Source organism: Macaca fascicularis, chromosome 20, assembly GCF_037993035.2.
Source record: "Macaca fascicularis isolate 582-1 chromosome 20, T2T-MFA8v1.1".
Classification (NCBI taxonomy): domain Eukaryota; kingdom Metazoa; phylum Chordata; class Mammalia; order Primates; family Cercopithecidae; genus Macaca; species Macaca fascicularis.
In genome coordinates this window covers 15,881,537-15,908,821 of record NC_088394.1, presented here as the reverse complement: position 1 = coordinate 15,908,821, position 27,285 = coordinate 15,881,537, and the positions used below count along the sequence as shown (strand labels likewise).

Here is a 27,285-nt window from a genome sequence, read left to right as displayed (position 1 = left end):
TAGAAAAAAAAAAAATACTGTTCTAGGCTGCTGAAAAAGAAAAAAAAAGAAAGCTTACCACTTATTTTTATGAAGCCAAGATAAGTTTAATACCAAAAACATAAGATAGTCCCTTAAGAGAAAATGATCCTAAATAAGATATTAACAAATGAGCCCCAGCAATTTAAAATAAGAATGTTATGCCATCATCATCTAACTATGGGACTGATCATTAAATAATGAAAGGATATACATCCAACGTTTTCTAAACTCTGTTAGTATCTATCGTAAGGACACCAGTTCTGGACAGGTGTTAATGGATGTTCCAGGACAAAGGACTTTCCCTGGCCAGCTAAGATTGGGAATATCCTTTCTCTTGGTGACTCCAGAGCATGTTAAGCACTCTGAAAAGGTTTGTGGTAAAGAAATCTGCTTCCTTACCCTGCATACACAAGGGTTTTGTGTTTATTTCTTGTTACTTTTGATGTGTTTTTAAATAATGCTAGCATCATCCTCCATCACAGTGTTTCTTGGAAAACTAGTTTGAGAGGTGGTTTCATGGCCTCAGTGTCCACTGTGTGTACAGTGATTTGCCGCACTGGTTTGCCTCCCCTGATTTCTTCCCTACTCACACAATCTCTTCAGACCACTGCAGCCTTCGACTTGCAAATAGAACTGAAGTTTGCTGGAGGCTATAGCCTTCTCTTGGAGGAAATCCTTGACGCTTCTCCTTTTCCTTCCCCACTTCCTTTTTTCCTCTCTCCTTCCCTCCCTCCTTCCTTCCTTCCTTCCTTTCTCCTTCCTCCTCCTCCTTTCTTCTTCGTCTTTTGTGTCTCTTCATCTTGTTCATCTGTGTCTAATTCGTCGTCTTCGTTTTCTTTGTCTTCATCTTTGTCTTCTTGGTCTTTGTCTTCCTCTTCTTGGTCTTTGTCTTCATCTTTGTCTTCTTGGTCTTTGTCTTCATCTTTGTCTTCTTGGTCTTTGTCTTCATCTTTGTCTTCTTGGTCTTTGTCTTCATCTTTGTCTTCTTGGTCTTTGTCTTCATCTTTGTATTCTTGGTCTTTGTCTTCATCTTTGTCGTCTGTGTTGTCTTCATCTTTGTCTTTTTTGTCTTCGTCTTTTTTGTCTTTGTCGTGTTTGTCTTCGTCTTCATTGTCTTCTTCGTCTTTGTCGTCTCCTTCTTCATCTTCTTCGTTGCCTTCTTCTTCGTCTTCACCTCAGGGCCTTTTCCCTCAGTGGGAGGCCCTCACTTTCCAGGAGCCAGGGCCAGTCACTGACATTTCTAATGCTGCTTTTTCTTTTTACCCAGGTTTTCACTAATGATAAGATGGAAGAATGTGTGAAGCTCACAAGTCTGTATTTGTTTGCAAAGAACGTGCGCTCTTTACTTCATACTTACCACTACCAGCAGATTTTCCTTCATGAGTTTTCCATGGCCTATACCAAGTATGTCGGAGAAACTCTGCAGCCCAAGACCTACGGCCACAACAGCGTGGAGGAGCTCTTGGGAGCAATTCCACAGGTGGGCACTTTTCTCAGCTTCTGGGAGAGCATCTTCTGAAGAGCTGAGCCACAGGCTAACTCTCCTGAGTAGAAAAATAAAATGCTGCCAGAATAACGGAACGGCAGGCATTTTGAATTGATCCTTTCAAAACATACTGTTGGTCTAAAGTAAATGATTTTAGCATTTCTCCTTGATTCTTTCTGTAAACCTTTATTAAATCCCTATATGCCAGGTGAGTAAGTTTCAGGCTCTAACCTCAGAAAGGTGTTGGGTAATGGGAGAGTCAGGACCCCCAAGCAGGCAATTAGTCAGGGTGGTCAGTGCAGTGATGGCTAGGAGCCCCCTACTCAGTGGGCACGTTGAGGAGGGCCGTGTCAGGGCCCACTTCCCAAGCCTGGGGAGCCTGGTACGGAACCTGCAAGGATGTGCCTGAGGGAACCACGTGACAAGGAGGGGAGAGAGCATTCTGGGCAGAGAGGATGATGGCATGAGCAGATGCAGGGATGTGACAAGTGGCATGGAGTGTGGAGAGCCTAACAGGGAGCCGAGAGCTGGGTTAGGGAGGGCATGGCTCCTCCAGGTAAGGAGGGAGGACTGTGTTGGAAAGAGCTGGAGCCCAGGTTTGCATTTGAAAAGCACCCAGTGGCGCTGTCCATGGTAGAGCAGAGAGAAGCAGGCATGGAGGAGGGAACTGGGCTAGGATCCTGGCCACTGCAGAGGTCTGGGTCAGCGTTAGATGGAGGGATTGAGCCAAGTGAAAATAGTAGAATAGAGCAAGTAGCAAGGACCCAGGCAAAACTCGCCTGGGAGCTGCGATCAGTGACCTGGCCACGGGGTGCACATGTGGGGGGCCTGGGAGCCCAGCTCCACTACTACCAGTCTGCTTGGCCGAGTTGGAGAGCGGCACCATCAGGGAGAGGACTTTATGATTCTGATAATGAACTTAGTTTAAAGGGTCTGAGAGATCGCTCTTAATTCTTTTAGGTGGTGTTTCTGCAAAAAAATGGCAAGAACTCTCATGGGAGAACGACCTTAATCTATATGCCAAAACTAGTGTTTGGAAGACAGTCTTTTTAAGAATTATAAAGAATATTTCTGAAACTGTGTCTCATGATTTTTCAACTACTCTGCTTTTTATAGGGGCATGTTTCTGTCAGCTGCTTCTGTTGCTTTAAAAGCTAAGGAGAGAATAGAGAAACATGCTTCTTGGCAGTAACTCAGCTCCTAAATTCTAGCCCAAGGCAGGCACCGTAGGTCACACTCTTCCTGAATGTTAGGGCTTCTGTCCCCTCCTTTTCCACTGCTTAACCAGTAGTATGTCTTGTGTGCAGGTGGTCTGGATAAAAGGACATGGTCATAAGAGAATTGTAGTGTTAAAAAATGACATGAAAAGTAAGTAAGCACCCATTCCCTCCCCCCGTAAAAAATCACGGTTCTCTCACTGACATTTCTCTCTGACGGGTGCTGTTTGTCCTCCAGGTCGTTTGAGTTCACTCGGTCTCTCCCCTGCCAATCTTGAAAACCAGCCCTCGGAGGGCGAGCGCATCCTGGAGGTGCCCGAACCGCACACAGCCTCGGAACTCAAGCTTGGAGCTGGTGGCAGTGGTAAGAGAGGACAAGCAGAGACATAAGAGCTTGTGAAATTCTAGGAGAAATGGCTTGGGGTCGGGCAGAGCAAGGGAAAGGACTCCAGCAAGTCATCCCATCCGCTGAAGTTAAATAGCCACATAGTTTTCAAAGCAGTTTTGGTATTTAGTTAGTAACAGAGGGAAAAATTGACCTTTATTTGTTAGCATTGTTTGGCCAACTGGTTAAAGTCCCTGAAAGATGTTGGCAACCCAATAATGATCGTCTTACCCCAATTCAGGTGTTGAAGAAAAAAATTATTCTGACACTTGTTATAATGGAAATTCGTGACACTTGCAATAGCAGGGAGAGAGCCAACTCCCAATACATAGCGTGGGAGCAGAGGGAGGTCTCGGGGGGTGGGAAATTGCGAAGAGGATTCCTGCTACGGGCAGGCAGGCCGACCAAAGATCCAGACATCAGCTATGAAGGGTGATGAGGTCTCAAGGGTGACGGGATTCTCACTGAAATGACTCCAGCTAAGACTGGACCTGGCAAGTTCAGCAACAGACACGGAAGGCTAAGGTCAAGGCCCAATCCAGATGGAAGGCCAAGGTCAAGGCCTGATGCAGAAGCGGGCTCAGGGCGCCTGACTTAAGGCTGGTCAAGGTGTGTTTGTCACAGGACAGCCCGAGGCAGGACTTGATACACTAATGCATTAATATTACCCAAAATTACACCGAGTCACATAGATTTCAGGTAGATCCACCTCTGTAGTAGATAGAGGCCAGTTCTCGTGAATGTTACAGCAGTTCTGACTTTTCTGAAGGAGTTTTGAATGCGTCGTTATAGGTGAGAATTTTGTCTTCAAAAGATGCGGTAAGATAGATAGCACGTTACCGTCCCCTGTGCCCTTAGGATAACTGAGTTCATGGCCTTTGACGTTTTGAGGTGCTCTCCTGGGAATCAGCTGCCGAAGCTGCCCCACGGCCGTCAGCAGTGCTGACCTCCGTTCTGCAGCGGAGGCGCGCGGGTCTCGGGCAGTCACGTATTCCACAGCTCACCCAGAGTCGGCAGCTGGAAAGCCGCGGAACCAGGCCCAGGGCTTCGGATTCTGGGCTTCCGCTTGCTGCTAACCATGTACACCCCGTCTCAGGCTGTCCCCTCTCTTTGGAAACTGACTGCAGGACCCTTTTATCTGGTTGGGCCTTTTAGGGGCCGGTGTTCCTGAGAACACGGATCTTCAGGAGAACTAGCTTATTAAGGCATTCCGTTACCAGGATCTTCCTGTTAGTGGGTTTTGGGTTGGCTTGTTTGTTTTTTTAATACCTTAAATACTTCTTGACTCTCTTAATCTTTAAGGCTTAGAAGGAAAACTTCAGGTGTGAGCCCAGGGTGTGTGCTGGGGGTGGGCATGGAGGTCCTGTAGCGCCCCAACCCGCCTTCTTTGTCCAGGGCCCAGTCACACGGAGCAGGAGCTTCTCCGCCTGACCGACGACTCCCCCGTCGACCTCCTGTGTGCACCTGTCCCCTCGTGCCTGCCGTCCCCTCAGCTGAGACCAGACCCCGTCATCCTCCAGTCTGCCGATCTCATTCAGTTTGAGGAGCGCCCTCAAGAGCCTTCCGGTGGGTGACTCCGTGTTGTCGTGGGGGTTTTCTTTGGGGTTTAAAACAAACCACGATGAGATGCTGATACAGTAAATGACAGAGGTGGGAAGGGACTACCCCTTTCCAGGTGGAAAACACTGTGCTGATTATTCGACCTTCTTTCCCCACCTGGGCTCCTGCAGAATTGGATGCTCAGCCCCGGGTTGCCTGGGGAGCGTCAGGCAAGGGCGATTTGGCAACTCTGGAGGGCTGGTGGCTTGGGGCTGTGGACGAGTCCACAGGGGTGGGTCGGGGGGCCTCTTGGGCTTCGCTTTCCCAGACTTTGTGAAGGTTCAGCTGCTCTCAGGCGTACCTGTCACGAGATGTACACGTCACCCATGGTGGGGGTCCAAAGGGCCCAAGAGCTTTATAAAGGGGTGAATGGAGGGAGGTGTATGTGGCTGGAGCCCCTGGACTCTGTCCAGTGATCTGAGAACAGACAGGAAGCTGAGCACACTGAGTCCCAGCCAAGTGCAGGCATTGGTGCCGACCCTGTGCTCAGGGCTGACAGACACCATCATCACATTTAACTCTCACCACGGCTCCAGGTGTGGGGCGGCCGCTTTATTCCACAGGCTGCGTGATGAAGGCACAGCTGGTGCTGTCACTAGAGAGGCAGTGGCCCTGGGCTGCTGGGCTAGCAAGGGCAGAGCCGGGATTGGAACCCAAGCCCTCTTGTCCTGTGGTGTCGCCTGGCCTCTGGAGAGGACAGCACATCTGCCCCGTACAGGTCCTTCCCTGCTCTTCATCTGTTGGAACCCAGCTCCTCCCCACTGCTGATGCTGCTTTCCAGGTCACCAGGAACACCCCGCGGACTCCTGGCTTGGCTTTTACCATCTCGGCATGGGTTCCACACTGTTGTCCTCAGCAGTGTTCAGCACTGTTGCCCAGGAAAAGAACTGAGGCTGTTGACTTGGAAAATAGGAGATGGGGAAGTAACTGCCTGCGGGTTGAACCAGCCTGTGCAGGCAGGCCTAGACGCACGCCATGCTCCTGTGCAGTGCCTCACTAGGGTTGGTGGCAGATTGACGTTAGCTCGTTTGTGGGATTGTGGCCTTTGTGCTTTTATTCTGGGCAAGTTCGGCTGCATGCACAGGATGAGAGAGGAAAGTAATTAAAACAGTGTGGGCAGTTTTGTCAGTCCCTCTCCTCTTGAGGGTCAGCCTGGGCAGGGAGCTGGCTCTGCCGTCCCCTCTGCCACTCTCAGCTTCCATGGCCCTTTGGGATCTGGAGCCCTGTGCCCTATGCAGTGGGAGCCTAAGGTATAGTGATGCATCTGTTTCAAGCAGCACGGCCCTGTGTGTCACGCATGTGGATTACTGTGGCTCAGCCCCAGAAATGGCAGTCTAGCAGCACTGCGGGAGAGCCGGCTGTGCTCGAGTTCCTGGGCTCTGAGGGTAATTGTGACTTGGTGCAGTCCTTTTTTATCCCCGGTAATAGACCCATGGGGAGCATAGGTCCTCTCTAAATGGAACGGGCTTGGAGCTCCCTGACACTGAGACGCTCCGACCCCACCCCCCGCCTCCTGCCTCAGGAAGTCTCTAAGTCGTGGTTAGCTTATGGGTCCTTAATATCTGGCAGGGAGAATGAATGGGCAGAGAATCCAAAATGAAAAAAAAAAAAAAAAAGTGTTAACCTTTGCTCAATAATTTATAGCTCCAAATAGAGATCTTTGCAACTTGGTAATCCAGTGGGAGAGGTGGGATGCAGTTTATAGATACTTGACCTCTGTGCCAAGTACACTGGCCACACAACTCATATGTGAGCTGTGGCATAGATGTAGCATTTCGAGGCTTTTTATTATTATTATCTTTTGAGCAAATACAAGCAAGAAAGAGAAAACCCGTACTTCTTACAGATCCTGGAACTGAATCTGTTTGCTTTTCTGTATTCACAGAAATGATGATTTTAAACCAAGAAGGAAAAATGGAGATTCCAATACCAGGAAAGAGCAAAACTCTGACCTCCGACTCCAGCTCGTCCTGCATCTCAGCAGCTGTCCCCTTGCCTCCCTGCCCCTCCTCGGAAACCTCCGAGTCACAGCTCATCAAGGACCCTGCGGAAAGCCCAGCCAAAAAGCAACCCAAAAATAGAGTCAAATTGGCAGCCAACTTTTCCTTAGCACCCATAACCAAGCTTTAACTCCCGTTTCCGATATAGAATTAGGATGGGAAAACACTGTCTGATTCTGCACACAAAAGTGGGTTTCAAAAATACATCCTTTTCTGTGTCATGAAAAGCCCCCGAAGCCATTTACTTCATCTTACCTGTATTCCATCATGTTTTTCTTTTACATTGAACACAGCTTTGAGCTGAAGTCTTTCTTTTCTTTATTCTTCCTTTTTCTTTTTTCAATTATTTGAAGAACTTGCGGCATTTGTTAAAGAATCCTTAATATATTTTACCAAACTTTCCTAACTATTATGAAATATAATGGTGTTCCAAAAGAAGAAAGCACTAAGAACTCAACTAGCAGGAAGCGGTTCTGCTTCCATTGAGCCACGTCAGTGGTGTCATCCTACATGTAGCATAATATAGTCTCAGCCTTTGCTTACTGGTGTTTCCGACAGTATTCACCCAGTGCGTGGCATGGCTTGGAAGCCAAGCCTGTCCCACAAGCCTGTGTGCTCACACACTGAAGGAGAAGGGTAGGCGAGGGGTTGGGAGTGCATTTTCAGGTTGGAATGTGAAGGTTCCTGGCTTCCATGTGACTTGTAAGTGTACCTTGTTTTTTATTTAAACTATGTCTGTAGTTGACAAATGTGGCTTCATCACAAATTTTTTTAAACGTTTCTACTTTGGGGTTCCATTTAGGAGCTTTCTAGAAAGTTGAGGATGTTTTAAGCTTCCCATCTGTGTTCCAGTTTGATATGGGTTAGGTTAAGGAAAAGGAGATGGTCTCGATGTCATGGATTTAAAGTCAGCATTCGGATTACAACACACATTATTGTGTGTCGAGAGGCAGCATTGGAAAGAGTCTGATTTTCGAAAATATGCATCAAGTGCATAAATTACAAATCAGAGCTGAGTGGGGAGGTGCTTCAGCAGCAGCGGGATCAATACGATTTCCACTGGGAAGAGACAGGAATTCTACCTACACATAGGAAGGCCAAGGTTGATCCACTTAACCTTGTTACTGTAATTTTAAAGCTGGTATCGGTAGCTGGGAAGCTTTATGTGTGTGTATGTCAGCTCAGCATCTTTTAATCGTGTCTGATTTTACTCTCGTTACTTCTCGCTGTTGGAAGCATGTCTGGGTTTTTTGTGGCGTCTGGTGTGGAACGGCCTTCCTCTCTAGGTGCCTGAGGTGTCCGCTGACGGGTGGCCTCTCACCCCCCCTAGAGAAACCTGACATTTACAATGGATTGTATTTGTCAGGCAAAAAAGGCGGATTCATTCATGGAGCAGAAAGAACCTGTTGGCGTAAGGTCTTCCACTAGTTAGATGGTTTCTTTTGGGGAAATGTTTATATTTGGTAACTTCTAGAAAGCCAGAAAATGGACTCTGATTTCATAGCCAGCATTTTGATAAAATGCCACAAAATAAGGGCTGTAGAGAGATTTTTACAAGTCAGATTTTTTGTTCCCCAAATCTTTTAAATGAAGCCAGTGATTCCCAGTTCTCAACACATGGCCCTAGTCAAGACAGACCACCATGGAAAAACCCTCTAAGTATTATGGCACTCTCCGAATCCTCCTGAAGGCGTTTCCTCTACAGACATAGTGTTACAGGAAGTGAAATGCAAATGTGCAATTTTTTTAAAGGAGCTTTTAAACAATGTAATAGTTGGTGTTGAGAACATCAGTTGCCTTAGTCTAAGATTTCATAAGGCTGAGTTTGCACGCTTGGACTTCAGTTGTGCTAGCATGTAAAGAATGGTGGACTTTAAAACCATGAGAGGTACCATTACAAGTCACCTGGAACAGACTCAAAGAACAGGTTCTTTGGGCAACAGACAAAGAAGAATCAAGTTCTGTGCCGTCCCGTGAGTGTGTCTGAGTACCATTCACTGGCGTTGCTGCTTAGTCTGGGACGTGTGTGTGACTCTTAACAATCGCTGTCTGAAAATGAGAGAGAAGACGTCGGAAGCACGTTGTGTTCATAATGTACTCCACAATGGCCAGTCCAATTGCTATCTATTTTTTTATCCAGAGGCTTAATTAAATGATGTGGTAAAATGATGTTTGAGCATTAAGACAATGTAATTCTTTATTTCTGGGTGGAAAGATGTACCGGATTAAATTTATCTGTTTAAAAAAAATGACAAAAGTTACCACCAAAACCCCCTTTCCCATCTTGCACTGTTTGTTTTGGATCGGGTTTGGGGGAAAGAGATGTTTTTTAATTGTCTACTTTGTTTGAACACTTTTGTTGTGGTTCAAGTGCTGTTTTGTGTGTTGGGACCAAACAGTTGTCAATAAACTTTACAAGCAAGCATCTATTTTGAGTTTTCCAAGTGGTTTTGTCTGTCTGTCTGTCTGTGGGGAGGGATTATAAACCAATCCAGTTCTGCCATCATTCATTTTGGGTCTCCCCAACTTCTCGCCTCTTCTGGAAGTAGAACTGTGAGGTGGAGAGCAAATCGGTCTGCATCTTAGAGGCCTTTTAAACTCAGTACACACCGAAGCAGGGGGCTGGATGGTGGGCCCTTCGTGGTCAGGATCCTCCAAGTTTTCCAGCCTTTGTTCCAGCTTATAATTACGTGTGGGAAAATACAGTAACCACAAAAACCTTCCAGTTAGAAAACTCCGTTAATTCCTAGGCTCGCTCTTCTTGTGAAAGAAATCCAGCGTGCCTGCTGTGTCGTTTTTGGTCACTGCTAAGCATGCTTTTTGAATAAGCCAATTTGGAAAAGACTTTTTCCACAGACACAGTTGTGAAGCCCTCCCATCCCCCGAGACCACCGTTACCCTCTGTCACTTCTGCCACCTGCATCCTCTGGCAAGAATTCAAAAGGCCCCAGAAGAGCCTTGAGTGATTGCCTCTTGATGCAATTTTTTTTCAAGTTCAGCAATGTTAAAAGCTGCTAAAGTCCTTTCCAAACATATTTCACGATGGCAAATTTGTGCAGAAAAAGTTGAGTAGCCATCGTGCCCCTTTTGAGAGGGGTAAGGTCTTGCTAGGTCTGGACTGGGGCTGGAACGGTGGCTTTGCATTTATCTTTGTTCGTTTCCCACCTGGGAAGGTGATTCAGAGGTGGTGGCTTAGAAGACGGCTGTCTGGGGGAGAGCAGACCTGTCCGTAGCAGAGGCGGTTGTGCTGATCGGAGAAGATCTGTTCCCTCTATTCCCTGTGCCTGAAGGAATGTTGTGCTTTGGGATTCACCTTCACGTGTCCCTGGCTGGGCCTTAAACTGACAAAGACATTAATAGGAAAAAAGCAAACAAATGTTACTTCATACCAGTTTTGCAGGAGCCTTCATAAGGAAGTGAAGACGCCAGAGAAATGGCTAAGCCTGAGTGGGTTTTTTTGTTTGTTTTTTGTTTTGTTTTTTTGAAACAGAGTCACTCTGTCACCCAGGCTGGAGTGCAGTGGCATGATCTCTTCTCGCTGCAACCTCTACCTCCCAGGTTCAAGTGATTCTCCTGTCTTAGCCTCCCGAGTAGCTGGGATTACAGTGCACACCATCACACTGGCGAATTTTTGTATTTTTAGTAGAGACAAGGTTTCACCATGTTGGCCAGGCTAGTTTTGAACTCCTGAGCTCAAGTGATCCTCCGGGCTCAGCCTCCAAAAGTGCTGGAATTACAGGTGTGAGCCACCACGCCTGGCTGAGAACGCTTTTTTTTTTTGGTGGGGGAGGAGGGTACCTGGACTACAGAGCTGAGAAGGTGCCAAGCCAGAGCACCAAGAGCCAGAACTTTCCTTAGCAAGATGAAGAGAAGAATACACACGTTCTGGAAAGGAACGACTTGGAAGTGGGGGACCTAGGGTGCAGAGGAAGAAGGCATTGCAGGGTGGAAGGGGCCATGTTGGAGGGAAATTCTGCTCAGTGGCTGGGCTGCTCAGCTCCTCACTCCACAATGAGGTGGTGAACCAACCAGGAGCATCCGCAGGGGAGCAGTACCAGGGCCAGCAGGGAATCTCTTGGGCCTGCTTGGCAGCATCTCCTCCGTCCGCCTCAGGCAGCTCATGTGATGGCCTCGAAAGGCTTCCCAGGTGCAGGGCCTGGGCATGGGGGAACCCCCACTCCTACCACCCACCACCCTCCCTTGCAGTTTCTGGTATCACAGCAAAGGCAGACAAATCCACACGGGGGCTGCAGGGTCACCGTCCTCGGTATTTCAGCAGCCAGAGTCTGATGCATCAAGGTCAGGCGTGGCAAGAATCGGGAAATACTTTTTTTTTTTTTTTTGAGACAGAGTCTCGCTCTGTCACCCAGACTGGGGTGCAGTGGCACGATCTTGGCTCACTGCAACCTCCTTCTACCGGGTTCAAGCGATTCTTGTGCCTCAGCCTCTGAACAGCTGGGATTACAGGTGCCTGCCACCACACCTGGCTAACGTTTTTTGAGATGGGGTTTTGCCATGTTGCTCTGGCTGGTCTCAAACTCCTGACCTCAAGTGGTTCACTTGCCTTGGCCTCCCAAAGTGCTGGGATTACAGGAGTGAGCCACAGCACCCAGCCAGGAGATACATTTTGGGGAAGAAATCCCTGTTTTGAAGGTGGAATCCCTATTTTGCTGTGTGCATGCGGAGGCTGATGAGGTTGTGCATGTGGGCTCTGAGGCCTGACTCCTCCTGGGGGCTCCCCATCTCCCTGCGTGCCCCTCGTCTGGCCTGACTTCTGCCCCAGTGGCCTTCGTGCAGCTCCTCGACTGTGCTCCACTCCTTTCTCCCAGGGAGCCTCACACCTGCCGTCCCCGGGCCTGGGAGGCCAGGCAGAGGCCAAGGACGCAGGCTCTTAGCCAGGCGTGGTGGTGGGCGCTTGTAGTCCCAGCTACTCAGGAGGCTGAGGCAGGAGAATCACTTGAACCCACAAGGTAGAGGTTATAGGAGCCGAGATTGCGCCATTGCACTCCTGGGCGATAGAGCAAGACTCCGTCTCAAAAAAACAAAAACAAAAATAAAAAACCCCGCAGGCTCTGAAGTCAGGGGACTGGGTGGGAATCTCTTCACCTCACTGTTTACTGACGCTGAGACTTGGGGCAAGTTACTTAACTAAGAGATGCCTCCTTCCCTATCTGTAAATGGGGAGAAGATAATGGAATAATAACCTCAGAGTAGTATTCTATGTCCTCAAGGAGCTACTGTAAGTGAGACACTCAGAGAAGGTCCTGAGTGTTTAGTAAATCCTAGCTGTGAGAGTTATTATTATTGTTATTATTATTTTTTGAGACAGGGTCTTGCTCCATTACCCAGGCTGGAGTGCAGTGGTACGATCTCGGCTTGCTGCAACTTGCACCTCCTGGGCTCAAGCGATTCTCCCACCTCAGCCTCCCGAGTAGCTGGGACTATAGTCTTGCACCACTGCACCCAGCTAATTTTTGAATTTTTTGGTAGAGACAGGGTTTCGCCATGTTGTCCAGGCTGGTTTCAAACTCCTGGGCTCAAGTGATCCTCCCACTTTGGCCTCCCAAAATGCTGGGATTACAGGTATGAGCTACCACGCCTGGCCAGGGTTGTTATTTACCCAAATCTTTACCTAAGTAATTATCCCTTAGTCACTCAGATCTTAGCTCAAACATTAATTTCTCCAGGAAACTTTCCCAGATTCATCCCTCTTCTACCCCTAGACGAGGCAAATTCCCCCACTTTTCAGCGCTAGCTTTGCCTAACTCCACTCTTTGGGGGTGTCAAAGAGTATGACTTTTTTCATAGCAGGTAAAAAAAAAAATAATCACAGTTTACCATTGAATATGAATGTGTGTGATTTTTCAATTGGTTCCCTCCACAAGGCAATAAAGTTCATGAGGGCAGAAGTGGTCTGATTTTTTTATTCAGTCACGTATCCCCAGGACCTAGGGCCTGGCTTAAAGTGTTAATAGATTGAGTTACTTTTCTAATGTCATGTAACAAATTGCTACAAACAACATGCAATTATTATCTCATCAGTTTTGTGGATCAGAAGTCCAGGCGTGACTTATCCAGGTCCAAAACTTCAGCATCTCAGAAGGCTGCAATCTGGATAGCGGGTGGGCTGTGTTCTTATGTGGAGGCTTGACCAGGGCAGAACTCACAGCCAAGCTCGTGCAGGTGTTGGCAGAATTCAGTTCCTTGAGGATGTTGGACTGTGGACCCCACTGGCTGTCAGCTGCAAGCTCCCCATGTGGCTTCCTCAATGGCTGCTTAGTTCATGAAGCCACAGGGAACCTCTCTCTCCAGTCTGCTAAGAGGAAGCTTTATATAAAGTAATCTAAGCAAGGAGTGACCTCCCTTCATCTTTGCCGTCTTCCATTAGTTAGAAGCAAGTCATAGGTTCCATCTCATAGATAATCCATAATTTTCTTTTCTTTTTTTTTTTTTTTTTTTAGAGACAGGGTCCTCACTCTATTGCCCAGGCTAGACTCAAACTCCTGGGCTCAAGAAATTTTCCCACTTCAGCCTCCCAAGTAGCTGGGACTACAGGCACATGTCACCACCTCTGGCTTCATTAGTGTTTGATGAATGAGTAACTGATCAACTTAGAAGGCCTAAGACATCCGATCTAGCCCCAGGGATGGGAGGAAAGAGGTCCCAGGCTAAACATTTTGAGGGTCAATAATGGAGCTTCAAAGCTGCAAGGGACCTTACAGACCCACTGGTCCAACCCACCCTCCACCCCCACACCACGGTTTACAGATGCTGGAGAGGTTTAAGATGGAGAGGTTAAACCATTGCCCAAGTCACTTGGTGGCACAGCAGGCTGGAAGCCTTGGTCTAGGCAGCTCCCAAGTCCAGTCCAGCTATGAGCCCTATGGGGTGTTAGGCATGAACCAGGGGTTGGCAGCCGGATGAGTAGGAGCTGGGTACTTTTCTGCCTCCCTGAGAGCAGCAGGACCCCGGGCTCTCTGCGGACAGCTAAGACAAGAAGCCGCCCTCTGAGGGGGTGGTTCTCAAATTAAAGAGGGCATCAGAGGCACAAGGGGAACAGGTTTAAAATGCAGGCTTTTGGCCGAGTGCGGTGGCTCACACCTGTAATCCCAGCACTTTGGGAGGCTGAGGCGGGCGGATCACCTGAGGTCAGGAGTTCAAGACCAGCCTGGCCAACATGACAAAACCTCATCTCTACTAAAAATACAAAAATTAGCCGGGAATAGTGGTGGGTGACTGTAATCCCAGCCAGTCCAGAGGCTGAGGCAGGAGAAGGTTGTTAAGCAGGCTCCTGGGCTCACCATGGAGATGGACACCAGATGCTGGGGCAGTTGGGATCAGAGCTGGCTGGCCCAGGGTCACACTTTGACAAACGCTGCTAGCTTGTGGCTCACGTTGGGTAAACATTTGTCATTGGAACCTGCGCAAACAGCTCTTGGGTGAACCAAGTCACGAGTATGGGAGAGACCCACAGGAAACCGGCGGTTTGTGCTCTGGCTCCATTTCTTTCAGGTGGAGGTGCCGGTAGGGACCAGGCTGGGTGTCAGAGAGAGAAGTGGTTGCAGGGCACTGGGGGGTCTGAGTTCTGTCCTGGCTTTGGTGAGCTCACTGTGTGACCTTAAGCAAGTCCCTGCCTCTCTCTGAAACCTTGTTTTTGTTTGTTTGTTTGTTTGTTTGTTTTTGAGACGGAGTCTCGCTCTGTCACCCAGGCTGGAGTGCAGTGGCACCATCTCAGCTCACTGCAAGCTCCGCCTCCCAGGTTCACGCCATTCTCCTGCCTCAGCCTCAAGAGTAGCTGGGACTACAGGCGCCCACCACCATGCCTGGCTAATTTTTTGTATTTTTAGTAGAGACGGGGTTTCACTGTGTTAGCCAGGACGGTCTGGATCTCCTGACCTCGTGATCCGCCTGCCTCAGCCTCTCAAAGTGCGGGATTATAGGCGTGAGCCACTGCGCCTGGCCTGAAAGCCTGTTTTTAAAATTGTCTAAAAGGAAGAGGACGTGTGTGTGTGTGTGTGTGTGTGTGTGTGTGTGTGTGTGTGTGTGTCTGTGTGTCTGTTTTGAGACAAAGTCTCTCTCTGTCTCCAGGCTGGAGTGCAGTGGTGCAATTTTGGCTCACTGCAACCTCTGTCTCCCCAGTTCAAGCGATTCCCCTGCCTCAGCCTCCCGAGTAGCTGGGACTACAGGCATGCACCACCACGCCTGGCTAATTTTTGTATTTTTAGTAGAGACAGAGGTTTTACCATGTTTGCCAGGATGGTCTTGATCTCTTGACCTCGTGATCCGTCTACCTCGGCCTCCCAAAGTGCTGGGATTTCAGGCATGAGCCACTACGCCTGGCCGAGGACACTTGTCTTTAACCACCCAGAATCCATTCTCTCCTCTACTGGCACAAGAGGTTCCATAGGGTCGGCCTGAGGACCCCAGCAACGCTAAGCAGAGAACTGCACTCCAGTGGCCCAGCAAGTGACCCGGGGCTGTTATATGATCCAAGCCAGAGCCTGGGATACTCCACGCTGGGATTTGTATTAGAATTGCCGGATTGTTTCTCTGTAAGCCCTGGGAGGAGGTAAGCCAGGGTTGTTTGTCGTGGGCCCTACAGAGAGACTCCCGGAGGACAGAGCTAGCATGAGGGAAGCAGGACAGACAGGCAGGGAGATGCCATGTCCAGATGACATCATTTGAACCCCTGGGCCCAATGGTACCCGCAATCATCGAACATCCCAGCCCAGGAGCCAGGAAATGCTCTTTATTTTTTGCCTGTTTGCCTTCAGTTTCGGTCACTTACAACCAAAAGGATCCTAATGCAGAGAGCTACTGCCCCCATACTGAGAGGTTCATGTCGTCAACCTGCAGCCCGGGAGAGCCCTCCTGGCCAGGCGGCCCTCCTGCCCCCACACCACCCCCAGCTTCATCTGACCAACTCCAGTTCCTGCCAGCATCTCATCATGAGATGTGTCCTCCCCTAGAAAAGCTTCCCTGAGCCCCAGACTCCCTTAGGTGCCCCTGCCATGCTCCCATAACCTCTGTGTCTACTGAGGTCCCAGTGGGACAGAGGGAAAAGCGATGGCTCATTGTAACCCACACCTGACGCACCAGCTTTCCCGTGGGAGGAAAAGCAATGAGCGACACATCTCTAATCAGCAGGGAAATCCATCTTCCTCCTCTCCCTTCCCCTGCGAGCCTAAGCGGGGGTAGGAGGGAGGCGAGGTCCGGAGCTGGGCGGCCACAGGAGTGGAGGAGGCTTCTGTCAATCCACAAAGGCACCTGGAGCAGCTGCCCGCTAAGGCTGAGGAAGCTGAATCGTTCTAATAAAGCGGAATGGGGACCGGGTGCAGTGGTTCATGCCTGTAATCTCAGCACTTTCGGAGGCCAAGGAGAACGGATCTCTTGAAGTCAGGAGTTTGAGACTAGCCTGGCAAAACTGGTAAAAACCCATCTCTATTAAAAATATTAATACAACAAATAGCTGGGCATGGTGGCATGTGCCTGCAATCCTAGCTACTCAAGTGGCCGAGGCAGGCGAACTGCTTGAACCCACGAGGTTGCAGTGAGCCAAGATCACACCACGGCACTCCAGCATGGGCGACAGAGCGAGACTCTGTCAAAAAAAAAAAAAAAAGCCACGCACGGTGGCTCACACCTGTAATCCCAGCACTTTGGGAGGCCAAGGCGGGTGGATCACGAGGTCAGGAGTTCAAGACCAGCCTGATCAACACGGTGAAACCTCCGTCTCCACTAAAAATACAAAAATTAGCCAGGCGTGGTGGTGCATCCCTATAATCCCAGCTACTCAGGAGGCTGAGGCAGGAGAATCCCTTGAACCTGGGAGGCAGAGGTTGCCGTGAGCCGAGACTGTGACACTGCACTCCAGCCTGGGCGACAGACTGAGACTCTGTCTCAAAAAAAAAAAAAAAAAAAAAAAAAAAAAGCAGAAAGGAAATGTATACTGATGGAACTGGGGTGTGAGCAGCATGGTGGTGGTGGCAGCACTGGTGGAAGCCGGAAATTCAGCGTTCGATTCTCATATGCTTGTGTGGCTGTGACACAAAGCCCCTCCCACCTCCAAAATCGTTCTGGAGGGTCTCGGAGTCGTGTGCTGCGTGGTGTCTGTGCTTAGTGGAAAAGAGGGGCCCAAACTCCATGTTGAACTTGGCAGGACTACGTAGTGGTGGGGGGATGACGGTGGGGAGGGAACCATGAGAGATGGGGAAAGGCCAGTGAGGGCAGGCGGATAGGGTCAAATGTGACCGTGGGTCCTGAAGCCCCCGAGAAGGTACAGAAGTCTTGCAGAAGCACATGGGCTGGGCCTTCAGCTGGTATTGGGTGACACCAACTTTTGTCACACTGCCCTGTCTCACTGTCAGCTCCATGAGGGCAGGACTGGGTCAGTCTGAGTCTCTCTTTCACCCCCAGCCCCCAGCCCCCAGCCCTGCTGTGAACTTGGGCAGCCTTCCCATTTCACATCATCTTCCTGCCTTCGGACTTAGCCAATAAGAGTCGACTTCAGCACGTGCTTGTTCCCGACTCTTCTCCTGCATTGTCTCACTTCATCCTCCTGTCGCTCTCTCCATCACACAGGTCTGGACTCTGGGGTGCAAAGAGGTGAAGAACATGGCTCAGGCTCACGCAGGGAAGGCTCCATCCACTTAGGATTTTAACCCAGGCTTTCTGGTTCCAAGCTGAAGCCATTAATCACCTTTTACAATGCAGTCCCTTTTGCTAGTCCTGCTGGTCAGTGGGGTTGGTGCAGATTGAACACTGCTAAGGAGATCTCCTCCAATCCTCTTCTTCTTCATTTTCTTATTTGATTTTAGGGACAGGGTCTCACTCTTTTGCCCAGACTGGAGTGCAATGGCACGATCACAGCTCACTGTAGCCTTGAACTCCTGAGCTCAAGCAATCCTTCCACCTCAGCCTCTCGAGTAGTTGGGACTCAGGCATGCACCACCAAGACCAGCTAATTTTTTATTTCATAGAGACAGGATCTTGCTATGTTGCCCAGGCTGGTCTCAAACTCCTGGTCTCAAGTGATCCTCCTGCCTCCACCTCCCAAAATGCTGGAATGACAGGCGTGAGCCCCTGCACCCAGCCCCCGCTCTCTTCTTTGAGCTCTGTCTCCCTCGCTAAAATGTAAGTTGCATGAAGGCAGGAATCTCCGCGTTCCCTGGTACCTGCCAAGTCCTGTATTAACTAGTAGAATTAACTAGCACGTGCGTGAGTGGGAATGTAAACTGATGTATGTTGCTCAAGCCAGCCTTCCTGAGCGTGTTGCCCCAGCCATGAGGCCTGCCCTGCTGCCCTGATGATGACAGTCATCTGGGTCCTGGCTGGTGGCTCCGGGCATATTGTCACTGCAGTCTGTCAAGCCGAGTTGTTGCACTCCTGCAGCTCAGGGCCATCCAGCCACCGTGGGACTCAGAGGTTTATAAGACGCCCAGCTGCTGCTTGTGTCTTTATGAGTCACCTCTAATCCATCACAGCTCAACAGGGAACCAGTGCGATGATGGTTTCCTGGGATTACACATGTGTAATCAATGCCCAGGCCTGGCTGACTCTGTTCTGCAGACAGGCCAGGGCCTCTGTTTCCCAGGCCGGGCTTGACCGCTTACACGCTGTGACTTTGAGCTAATCACTTCCTCTCTCTGAACCTCAGTTTCCCCATCTGCCGTATGAAGGTGATGATCCCTACTCCCCCCGCAATGAGACAGTGGATGAGGGGGATCCTCTGCCTGGTGCACCTGGCTTCCATGACCAGTGCTTTGCTGAAACTGATCATGCCAATTGCAGCCTACTGCACATTCTTTATGCACTTCTCATACAGTCCTTAAGACCACATGACCTCTGGGTTTGTCTTCTGTTCCCTTAAATGTTGGTGTGAGCTGATGGAGCAGAGAGAAGGGAGGAGCAAAAGGCAATCAGGGGCTTTGGAAACTAGACCCAAGATCTGAGATTGTACCGTGAGGATTGTACCCGAGGAAAGCACCCGAGAGTTTTAAACCAGGAAGCTGTTAAAACACACCTGGGTAGACCTGTGCTTTAGGAGGGCCATTTTGGCTTCAGAGCAGCACACAGACTAAGCAGATGGCAATAGGAGGAAGGCCTGGCAGGGAATCTGAGATGGACTGGGCAGGGGAGTAACGTGTGTGATACGGATTGGCTGTGTCCCCACCCAAATCTCATCTTGAATTGTAGCTCCCATAAGTCCCATGTGTTGTGGGAGGGACCCAGTGGGAGGTAACTGAATCATGGGGGTGGTTCCCCCATACTGTTCTCGTGATAGTGAGTAAGTCTCACAAGATCTGATGGTTTCATAAGGGGTTTCCCCTTTCACTTGGTTCCCATTCTCTCTTGTCTGCCGCCATGTAAGACATGTCTTTCACCTTCTGCCATGATTGTGAGGCCTCCCCAGCCACGTGGAAGTGTGAGTCCATTCAACCTCTTTTTCTTTATAAATTACCCAGTCTCGGGTATGTCTTTATCAGCAGCATGAAAATGAACTAATATAGTATGAAAGTCCAGGAGAGATGCCAACAGAGAGAATGGCAAGAAGAACCCAAGAACCCAGGGAAGCTCTGAGGTCCCAGCATAAAGAAGGGTCCAGGAGAGGGGATGAGATGACGCTAAGAGTGAAGAAGAGGCCAGATTGGAGAGGGCTTTAAACTACATGAAAGAGTGTGGATTAATTTTATCCGAAAGCCAGGGGAATGGTTTTAAAGAGTGAAATTCCATCCTGGCTGACACGGTGAAACCCCGTCTCTACTAAAAATACAAAAAATTAGCCAGGCTTGGTGGCAGGCGCCTGTAGTCCCAGCTACTTGGGAGGCTAAGGCAGGAGAATCGCTTGAATACGGGAGGTGGAGGTTGCAGTGAGCAGAGATTGCACCACTGCACTCTAGACTAGGTGACAGAGCAAGACTTCGTCTAAAAATAAATAAATAAATAAAATAAAGCGGGAAATAATATGAACGAATTTAAGAGGAGAAAGACGAGTGCTAAGGAGTCAAGAAGCCACTGCTGTTGACCAAGCAAAAGATAATAGGGCCGGGTGCAGTGACTCACACCTGTAATCCTAGCACTTTGGGAGGTCAAGGTGGGAGGATCACTCGAGGCCAACGGTTCAAGACCAGCCTGGGCAACATAGCAAGACCCCATCTCTATTTTAAAAATAATAATAATAATTAGGCCAGGTGAGGTGGCTCACGCCTGTAATTCCAGCAATTTGGGAGGCTGAGGTAAGATAATTGATTGAGGTCAGGGGTTCGAGACCAGCTTAGGCAACATAGGGAGACCCTCATCTCTACAAATAATTTTTAAAAATATTAGGAGGCCGAGGTGGGCAGATCAAGAGGTCAGGAGATCGAGACCAACCCGGCTAACACGGTGAAACCCCGTCTCTACTAAAAATACAAAAAAATTAGCCAGGTGTGGTGGCGGGCACCCATAGTCCCAGCTACCCGGGAGGCTGAGGCAGGAGAATGGTATGAACCCGGGAGGCGGAACTTGCAGTGAGCCAAAATCACACCACTGCACTCCAGCCTGGGTGACAGAGTGAGACTCTGTCTCAAATAAATAAATAAATAATAAATAAATACAAAAACTCACCCATGTGCATACCCAACTACTACCAGTGATTTGTCAGCTCTGTCTCAAAATAATAATAATAATAATGATAAAATAAAAATAAAAAGGCAAAAAATAGTAATTGAATTTTTTTGAAAGTTAATGGGTCTACTTTGGGAATATGGCCAGATTCTAGAGAAATTGATGAGGTAGATGCTAAAGACTTGGCAATTGAATGGATGGAGGAGATATAGAGTCTAGGGCAAGTCCTAGGATGACCTTAGACAACCTGGTGATACCGTTTCCTGAGATGGAAAACACCAGAGAAGTTGAGTGCAGTTTAGGTCAATGATCGGCCAGATTTTCTTAAAGATTCCAAGATTTAGGCCAGGCGTGGTGGCTCACGCCTATAATCCCAGCACTTTGGGAGGCCAAGGCGGGTGGATCACCTGAGTTCAGGAGTTCAAGACCAACCTGGCCACCATGGTGAAACCCCTTCTCTACTAAAAATACAAAAATTACCCTGGCATGGTGGTGCACGTCTGTAATCCCAGCTACTGCGGAGGCTGAGGCAGGAGAATAGATTGAGCCTGGGAGGCGGAGGCTGCAGTGAGCCAAGATCACATCACTGCACTCCGACCTGGGTGACAGAGACTCCGTCTCAAAGAAAAAATAAAAAAATTTAAAAGCAACAGACCAGCCAGGGCTACATGGCAAAACACCATCTCTACTAAAAATATAAAAAACCAGCTGGGCGTGGTAGCACACACCTATAGTCTCAGCTACTCAGGAGGCTGAAGTGGGGGAATCGCTGGAGTCCAGAAGTTCAAGACCACCCTGGGCAACATGGCAGAAGCTCGTCTCTACTAAAATTACAAAAAAAATTAGCCAGGCATGGAGCCATAGACCTTTAGTCCCAGATACTCAGGAGTCTGAGGTGGGAAGATCGCCTGAGCTTGGGAGGTCGAGGCTGCAGTGAGCCGAGATGCACCACTGCACTCTAGCCTGGGCGACAGGAGTGAAACCCTGACTGAAAAATTAAAAATTTTTTTATTTTTAATTAAATTAAAAAATTAATTAAAATAAATTAATTTTTATTAATTAATAAAATATATTTTATTAATATATTTTATATATTAATATGTTAATAAATAATTATTTAGTTTTAAATAAATATTTAAAAATATTTTAATATTTTTAATTAAATTATTAAATTTAATTTAATAATTGGCCAGGCTGGTCTCAAACTCCTGACCTCAGGTGGTCCGCCCACCCCAGCCTCCCAAAGTGCTGGGATTACAGGCGTGAACCACTGCGCCCAGCCTGGTTCTTGTGGTTGTTGTTGTTTGAGATGGAGTCTCGTTCTGCCGCCCAGGCTGGAGTGCAGTGGTGCAATCTCGGCTCGCTGCAACCTCCGCCCCCTGGGTTCAAGAGTTTCTTCTGCCTCAGTGTCCCGAGTAGATGGGACTACTGGCATGTGCCACCACGTTCAGCTAACTTTTTTGTATTTTTAGTAGAGACCAGGGTTTCACCGTTAGCCAGGATGGTCTCGATCTCCTGACCTCATGATCTGCCTGCCTCGGCCTCCCAAAGTGCTGGGATCACAGGCGTCAGCCAGCCATTGCGCCCCATGGCCCTGTTTTGTTTCTGTTTTTGTTTTTGTTTTTGTTTTGAGACAGAGTCTTGCTCTGTCGCCCAGGCTGGAGTGCAGTGGCGTGATCTCAGCTCACTGCAACCTCTGCCTCCCGGGTTCACATCATTCTCCTGCCTCAGCCTCCCGAGTAGCTGGGACTACAAGCGCCCATCACCACACCCGGATAATTTTTTTTGTATTTTGAGTAGAGATGGGGTTTCACTGTGTTAGCCGGGATGGTCTTGATCTCCTGACCTCGTGATCTGCCCGCCTCGGCCTCCCAAAGTGCTGGGATTACAGGCGTGAGCCACCGCGCCCAGTCCTGTTTGTTTTTAAATGGCAGAGATGTGTTTAAATCCCTCTGATGGGAAGAGAAAGAACAATTGGGGCTACAGTGGTGGGGAGGGAGGGAGATGAATGATGACTGTCACTAACAACCCCTGGGACCTTGGGCAATGGATTTACTGCCACTTCCTCATCTGTAAAGTGGAAGTAATAACAGGATCTGACTCATCGGGCTGATGTGAGGAGGGAAGCAGCCAGTGTGTGCACATTGCTCAGGGCATAGAGATAAGATACCATAAATGTTACTCCCATTATCAGCCTCCCCCATGGCTTCTAAAAGGAGCAAGTCTAGGTGTGCAGGACCCCACTGTCTGCAAGGTTTCCCGGCTTGGAAGGTGGCCCTGGTGATCTGGAAGCATCTGGAATTATTATTAATACTTTCTTCTGCTCTTCTGTGACAGCCTAAATATATTGGATTTTTTAATGTGTTGTTTTTTAAAAAAAAATCAATAGGAATAACAGGAACATAAGGTAGGTGTAAAACCCAGAGCTTGGTGGAAGTACCAGAGGCAGGATTTCGATGAGGGTTTGATCTCCTCTGGTTCATGGGATATGTGAGTGACTGCTGTATAGTTGGTCTGGGGCCAGACCTCCCTGACCCCTCTTTTTTTTTTTTTTTTTTTTTCTTTTTTTCGAGATGGAGTCTCACTGTGTTGCCCAGGCTGGAGTACAATGGTTTGATCTTGGCTCACTGCAACCTCCACTTCCTGGGTTCAAGCGATTCTCCTGCCTTAGCCTCCCGAGTAGCTGGGATTACAAGCGTGTGCTACCACGCCTGCACAGTTTTGTATTTTTAGCAGACACGGGGTTTCACCATTTGGCCAGGTTGGTCTTGAGCTCCTGACCTCAAGTGATCCTCCCACCTTGGCCTCCCAAAGTGCAGGGATTACAGGCTTGAGCCACAGTGCCCAGCCTTGACCCATACTTTTTATGGGGAAGAGAGGGCAGTGGGCCCTTTGCAGCCTGAGTTTTCACTGCACGTTGGAGTGGGAAGGGTCTGTGGTGGGTGGAATTGGGTCCTCCCCAAATGCATGTCTACCTGGAGCCTCAGAATGTGACCTTGGTTGGAAAGAGAGTTTTTGCAGAAGTAATTAAGGAAAGGGTCCAAATGAGATCACTGCATTCGGGTGGACCTCAGCTCAATGTCTGGTGTCTTTATGAGAGGGTGCACAGAGGCACATATACAGCGGAGAAGGCCACGTGGAGACAGAGGTGAAGACTGGAGTGGTACAACCAGGGAATTGCCAAGGTGCCAGGAGCCACCAGGAGCTGCAAGAGGCAGCAAAAGATTCTTCTCCACAGAGGGAGCAGAGCACCGCAGACACCTTGATTTCAGGATTCTGGCCTTTAGGACTGTGAAAGGAGACAGTTCCATTGTTTTAAGCCACCCAGCAGAAGGTCATTCATTATGGCATCCCCAGGACACGAATACAGTCTGGCTTCATGCTTGATCTAGGTTGGTGAAGGAGGACATGGGGTCCTCTGAGGCCATTGTGGTGGCACTGAGTAGCCCGAGGGACCCTTTTCAGCATCAGAATGGTGGGAAGTGGTGTGCAGACCACAGCCTCGAACACGCAGAGTGGGAGGGAGGACTGGGGTCTGGGGGCCTGCTGGGAGGGCCTGTCCAACAAAAGACCTTTTGATCTACCAATTTTTTTTTTTTTTTTTAAGAGATAAAGTCTCGCTGTGTCACCCAGGCTGGAGTGCAGTGGCTCAATCTCAGCTCACTGTAACCTCTGCCTCCCGTGTTCAAGCGAGTCCCCTGCCTCAGCTCTTGAGTAGCTGGGATTAGAGGCACATGTCACCACACCCGGCTAATTTTTATATTTTTTGGTAGAGATGGGGCTTCTCTGTATTGGTCAGGCTGGTCCAAACTCCTGGTATCAAGTGATCAACCTGCCTCTGCCTCCCAAAGTGCTGGGATTACATGTGTGAGCCACCGCACCCAACTGATTTACAAATATTTTGAAAATACTACTTATGAACGGCCCAAGAATTTCACTTCTAGCAGTTTATCTTAAGGAAAAAATAAAAAATTCAGATGAAACCTTATCCCCCTACATGTTTTTCAAGACACTTTTTTTTTTTTTTTTTTTTTTAAACAGGGGATGCGATCTTGCTCTGTCACCCAGGCTGGAATACAGTGGTGTGATCACGGCTCACTGCAGCTGGGAGCTCCCAGGCTCCAGCAATCCTCACACCTCCCAAGTAGCTGGCACCACAGGCCTGTGCCACCATGCCCGACTGTTTGCATTTTTAGTAGAGACAGGGTTTTGCCATGTTGCCCAGGCTGGTCTCGAACTCCTGGACTCAAGTAATCCTCCTGCCTTGACCTCCCAAAGTACTGGGACTACAGGCATGAGCTGCTGTGCCCAGCCCAAGACACTTGGTTCTTTTTTTTTTTTTGAGATGGAGTCTTGCTTTGTCGTCCAGGCTGGAGTGCAATGGCACAATCTCGGCTCACTGCAACCTCTGCCTCCTGGGTTCAAGCAATTCTCCTGCTTCAGCTTCTCAAGTAGCTGGGACTACAGGCACCCACACCATGCCCGGCTAATCCAAGACACTATTTATAAGAAAAACTAGGCTGGGCGCGGTGTAATCCCAGCACTTTGGGAGGCCGAGGCAGGTAGATCACGAGGTTAGGAGATCAAGACCATCCTGGCTAACATGGTGAAACCCCATCTCTACTAAAAATACAAAAAAATTAGCCAGGTGTGGTGGCGGGCACCTGTAGTCCCAGCTGGTGGGGAGGCTGAGGCAGGAGAATGGCATGAATCCGGGAGGCGGAGCTTGCAGTGAGCCGAGATCGCGCCACTGCGCTCCAGCCTGGGCGACAGAGCGAGACTCCGTCTCAAAAAAAAAAAAAAAAAAAGAAAGAAAAAAAAAAGAAAACCTAGCGCCAGTCCACACGTCCAATAGTGAGGAAATGGTTAGGTGAATTACAGTACACCAAAAGATAGATTACTAAACAGACATTGGTATGATTTATGAAGAGTGTTTAATGTTTACAAAGAGCTTTTAATGATATGGAAGATGGTGGTGGTATAATAAGTGGGCAAAAACTGGTTATAAATGATATCACAATATGATGTCAACGATGAAAAAAATGCACAAAAAAGACTTTTTTTAAATGCTGAAATGTGGAAGTGGTCTCTAGTTGGAGGAATAATGTTTTTTTTTTTAAAAAAACAAACTTCTTCATACTTTTTATACTTTTAAAATGATTTACTATGTACATGGATTACTTCCATAATCAAGAAAAAAAGTAAAAACTTTTAAAATGCCGTGAACGTGGTTTCCATTTTTATTTTCTCTGATGGGTGACTGCACATCAGCGAATCTTGAGTTATGCTAACTACTTAGGCCGGTCACGACACACACACACACACACACAGAGAAGTCACACAGGCTGTACCGGGCTGGCTGTCGCAAATGTACATGGAGTTACACAGGTTGAAGTGTTTGGCAGCTAGTTAATATACGCCACCCAAAGACGGGACACAATCTGGTCACACGCTGCCTCTCCCGCCCGTCGCCGTTCTTTACAGAGGTCTGTGTGTCGGGCTGGTGAAGTGGTGTCCTGCTGGCATCTCTGTGATGGCCCCGGAGTGGTGGGGTGCCCAGGTCAGCATCTACTCTGGGTCCCATTCTCAACTGCCCTGGCCTTGACCTCAGAGCTTCCAGTTCCCTGCTGGCTCTTCTGCAAGCTGGATCCGTGCCAGTCCAGGCCCCCTTCAGTCACACACCTGGGGCAGACTGAGAGCACAGTGGACACTGTCCTGCTGTGAACCGTGCCCAGACACAGGATGAGGGGAAGCGGGAGATGTGACCACGACACCACACACAAGCTTGATCTTTACAAATGGGCCCTCTGGGTCTCTGGGAATGCTATATAGGAGGTGGTGGAGAGACACAGGGGCCGTGCGGAGCCCTCTAGGGCGCAGTTGTTGGGAGAGGACAGACAGGGGAGGGGACCTGTGCCCATGTGGGGCAGGCCTGAGAGCAGAGCTAGGAGGGTGGATGGGGGATGTGTCCGACATGGTGCTAGATTGTTGAGAAGTCACAACTACACACAGCTGGGGAGCATGCCCCTCTCCCAGTTCATTCACACGGTGGGTTAGATACAGCTAGAGAGAAGTGGAGATACGCTTTTTTGAGGGAGGACCTTTCCTGGTGGTTGGATAAACAGTGAGACAGACTCCTGGGTTCGGCATGCTCTGGGGAGGGCCATGCGACGGTGAGGGACTCCCTACTGCTACACTCTGTACAGGGTGGCCGGGCCCGCCTGCCGCGCCCATGGCCTCTGGCGACAGTCACGGGCTTGCCTTCAACCCCTTCTGCCTTGGAGAGCTCTTGGGCCCCGGTGAAATGGGGGCTATAAAGACAAGAGGGTGGGGGGTGGCCCATGGCCCCAGGGCACCCCACATGGGGGCTACATTATGTTGCACTGGGTGGCCCCGCAACAATCCTTGATGAGTGCCAGCCCCGTCTTGGCCACCGTGGGCTTGCTAGGTGGGGGCTCTGCTTTCTTCTCTGCCCGGGAGCCTGCAGCAAGATGTGAGCACAGGGAGAGGGGGAGAAAGGAACAGAGAGAGGTGAGGTAAGGGGAACCCTGACCATCTGCAGCCCAGCCCCACTGCAACCCCTGGCCAGGTCTTGTTCTAGGCCTTGTTCAGATGGTATGGAGAGCTGATGCACATTTTATATGATCCTCAGCTGGTCCTCATTTTATGGTCCTCATTTTATATGGTCCTCAATTCTCAGCTTCCAACCCTAACTTTCAGCCCTTGTCCTAGTCAGCTCTTATCATCATTGAACCTGCCAAGCCTAGCACAGGGCCTGACATCCAATAATTATCTGGTAAATAGATAAATGGGAAATTTTGTTCAAGTCACTTCAATCTGAGGGCTCATATTTTTCAATTTTTGAAAACGCTCATATGACTTTTCAGACACCTCCACCTCCCATTCTCTGTTTTATCCCCTAGAATGCCTATCACATGTAAGTTGGACCTTCTCACTCTATCCTCTCGGTTT

General features: G+C 49.0%; 2 protein-coding genes across 16 annotated transcripts in view; one reads left to right on the top strand and one right to left on the bottom strand.

The window, feature by feature from the left end:
* MARF1 (meiosis regulator and mRNA stability factor 1) overlaps nucleotides 1–9,137 on the top strand; it is a 48,073-nt gene extending 38,936 nt beyond the window's left edge. For 13 of the 15 annotated variants that reach the window (XM_074028300.1, XM_074028299.1, XM_074028298.1 and 10 more), the window contains 5 exons: nucleotides 1,289–1,501; nucleotides 2,815–2,875; nucleotides 2,963–3,088; nucleotides 4,505–4,675; nucleotides 6,594–9,137. In XM_074028300.1, the coding sequence (XP_073884401.1) occupies nucleotides 1,289–1,501; nucleotides 2,815–2,875; nucleotides 2,963–3,088; nucleotides 4,505–4,675; nucleotides 6,594–6,838 (816 nt within the window). In that variant the 3' untranslated portion in view covers nucleotides 6,839–9,137. The remainder of the gene's footprint in view (nucleotides 1–1,288; nucleotides 1,502–2,814; nucleotides 2,876–2,962; nucleotides 3,089–4,504; nucleotides 4,676–6,593) is intronic. The other 2 variants (XR_012429503.1, XR_012429501.1) reach the window with 1 other exon arrangement.
* A 16,093-nt stretch (nucleotides 9,138–25,230) lies between these two features.
* Nucleotides 25,231–27,285, bottom strand: part of BMERB1 (bMERB domain containing 1) — a 170,688-nt gene continuing 168,633 nt past the window's right edge. Inside the window, exon 6 of the mRNA XM_005591321.5 lies at nucleotides 25,231–26,794. Within this exon, the coding sequence (XP_005591378.1) occupies nucleotides 26,682–26,794 (113 nt within the window). The 3' untranslated portion in view covers nucleotides 25,231–26,681. The remainder of the gene's footprint in view (nucleotides 26,795–27,285) is intronic.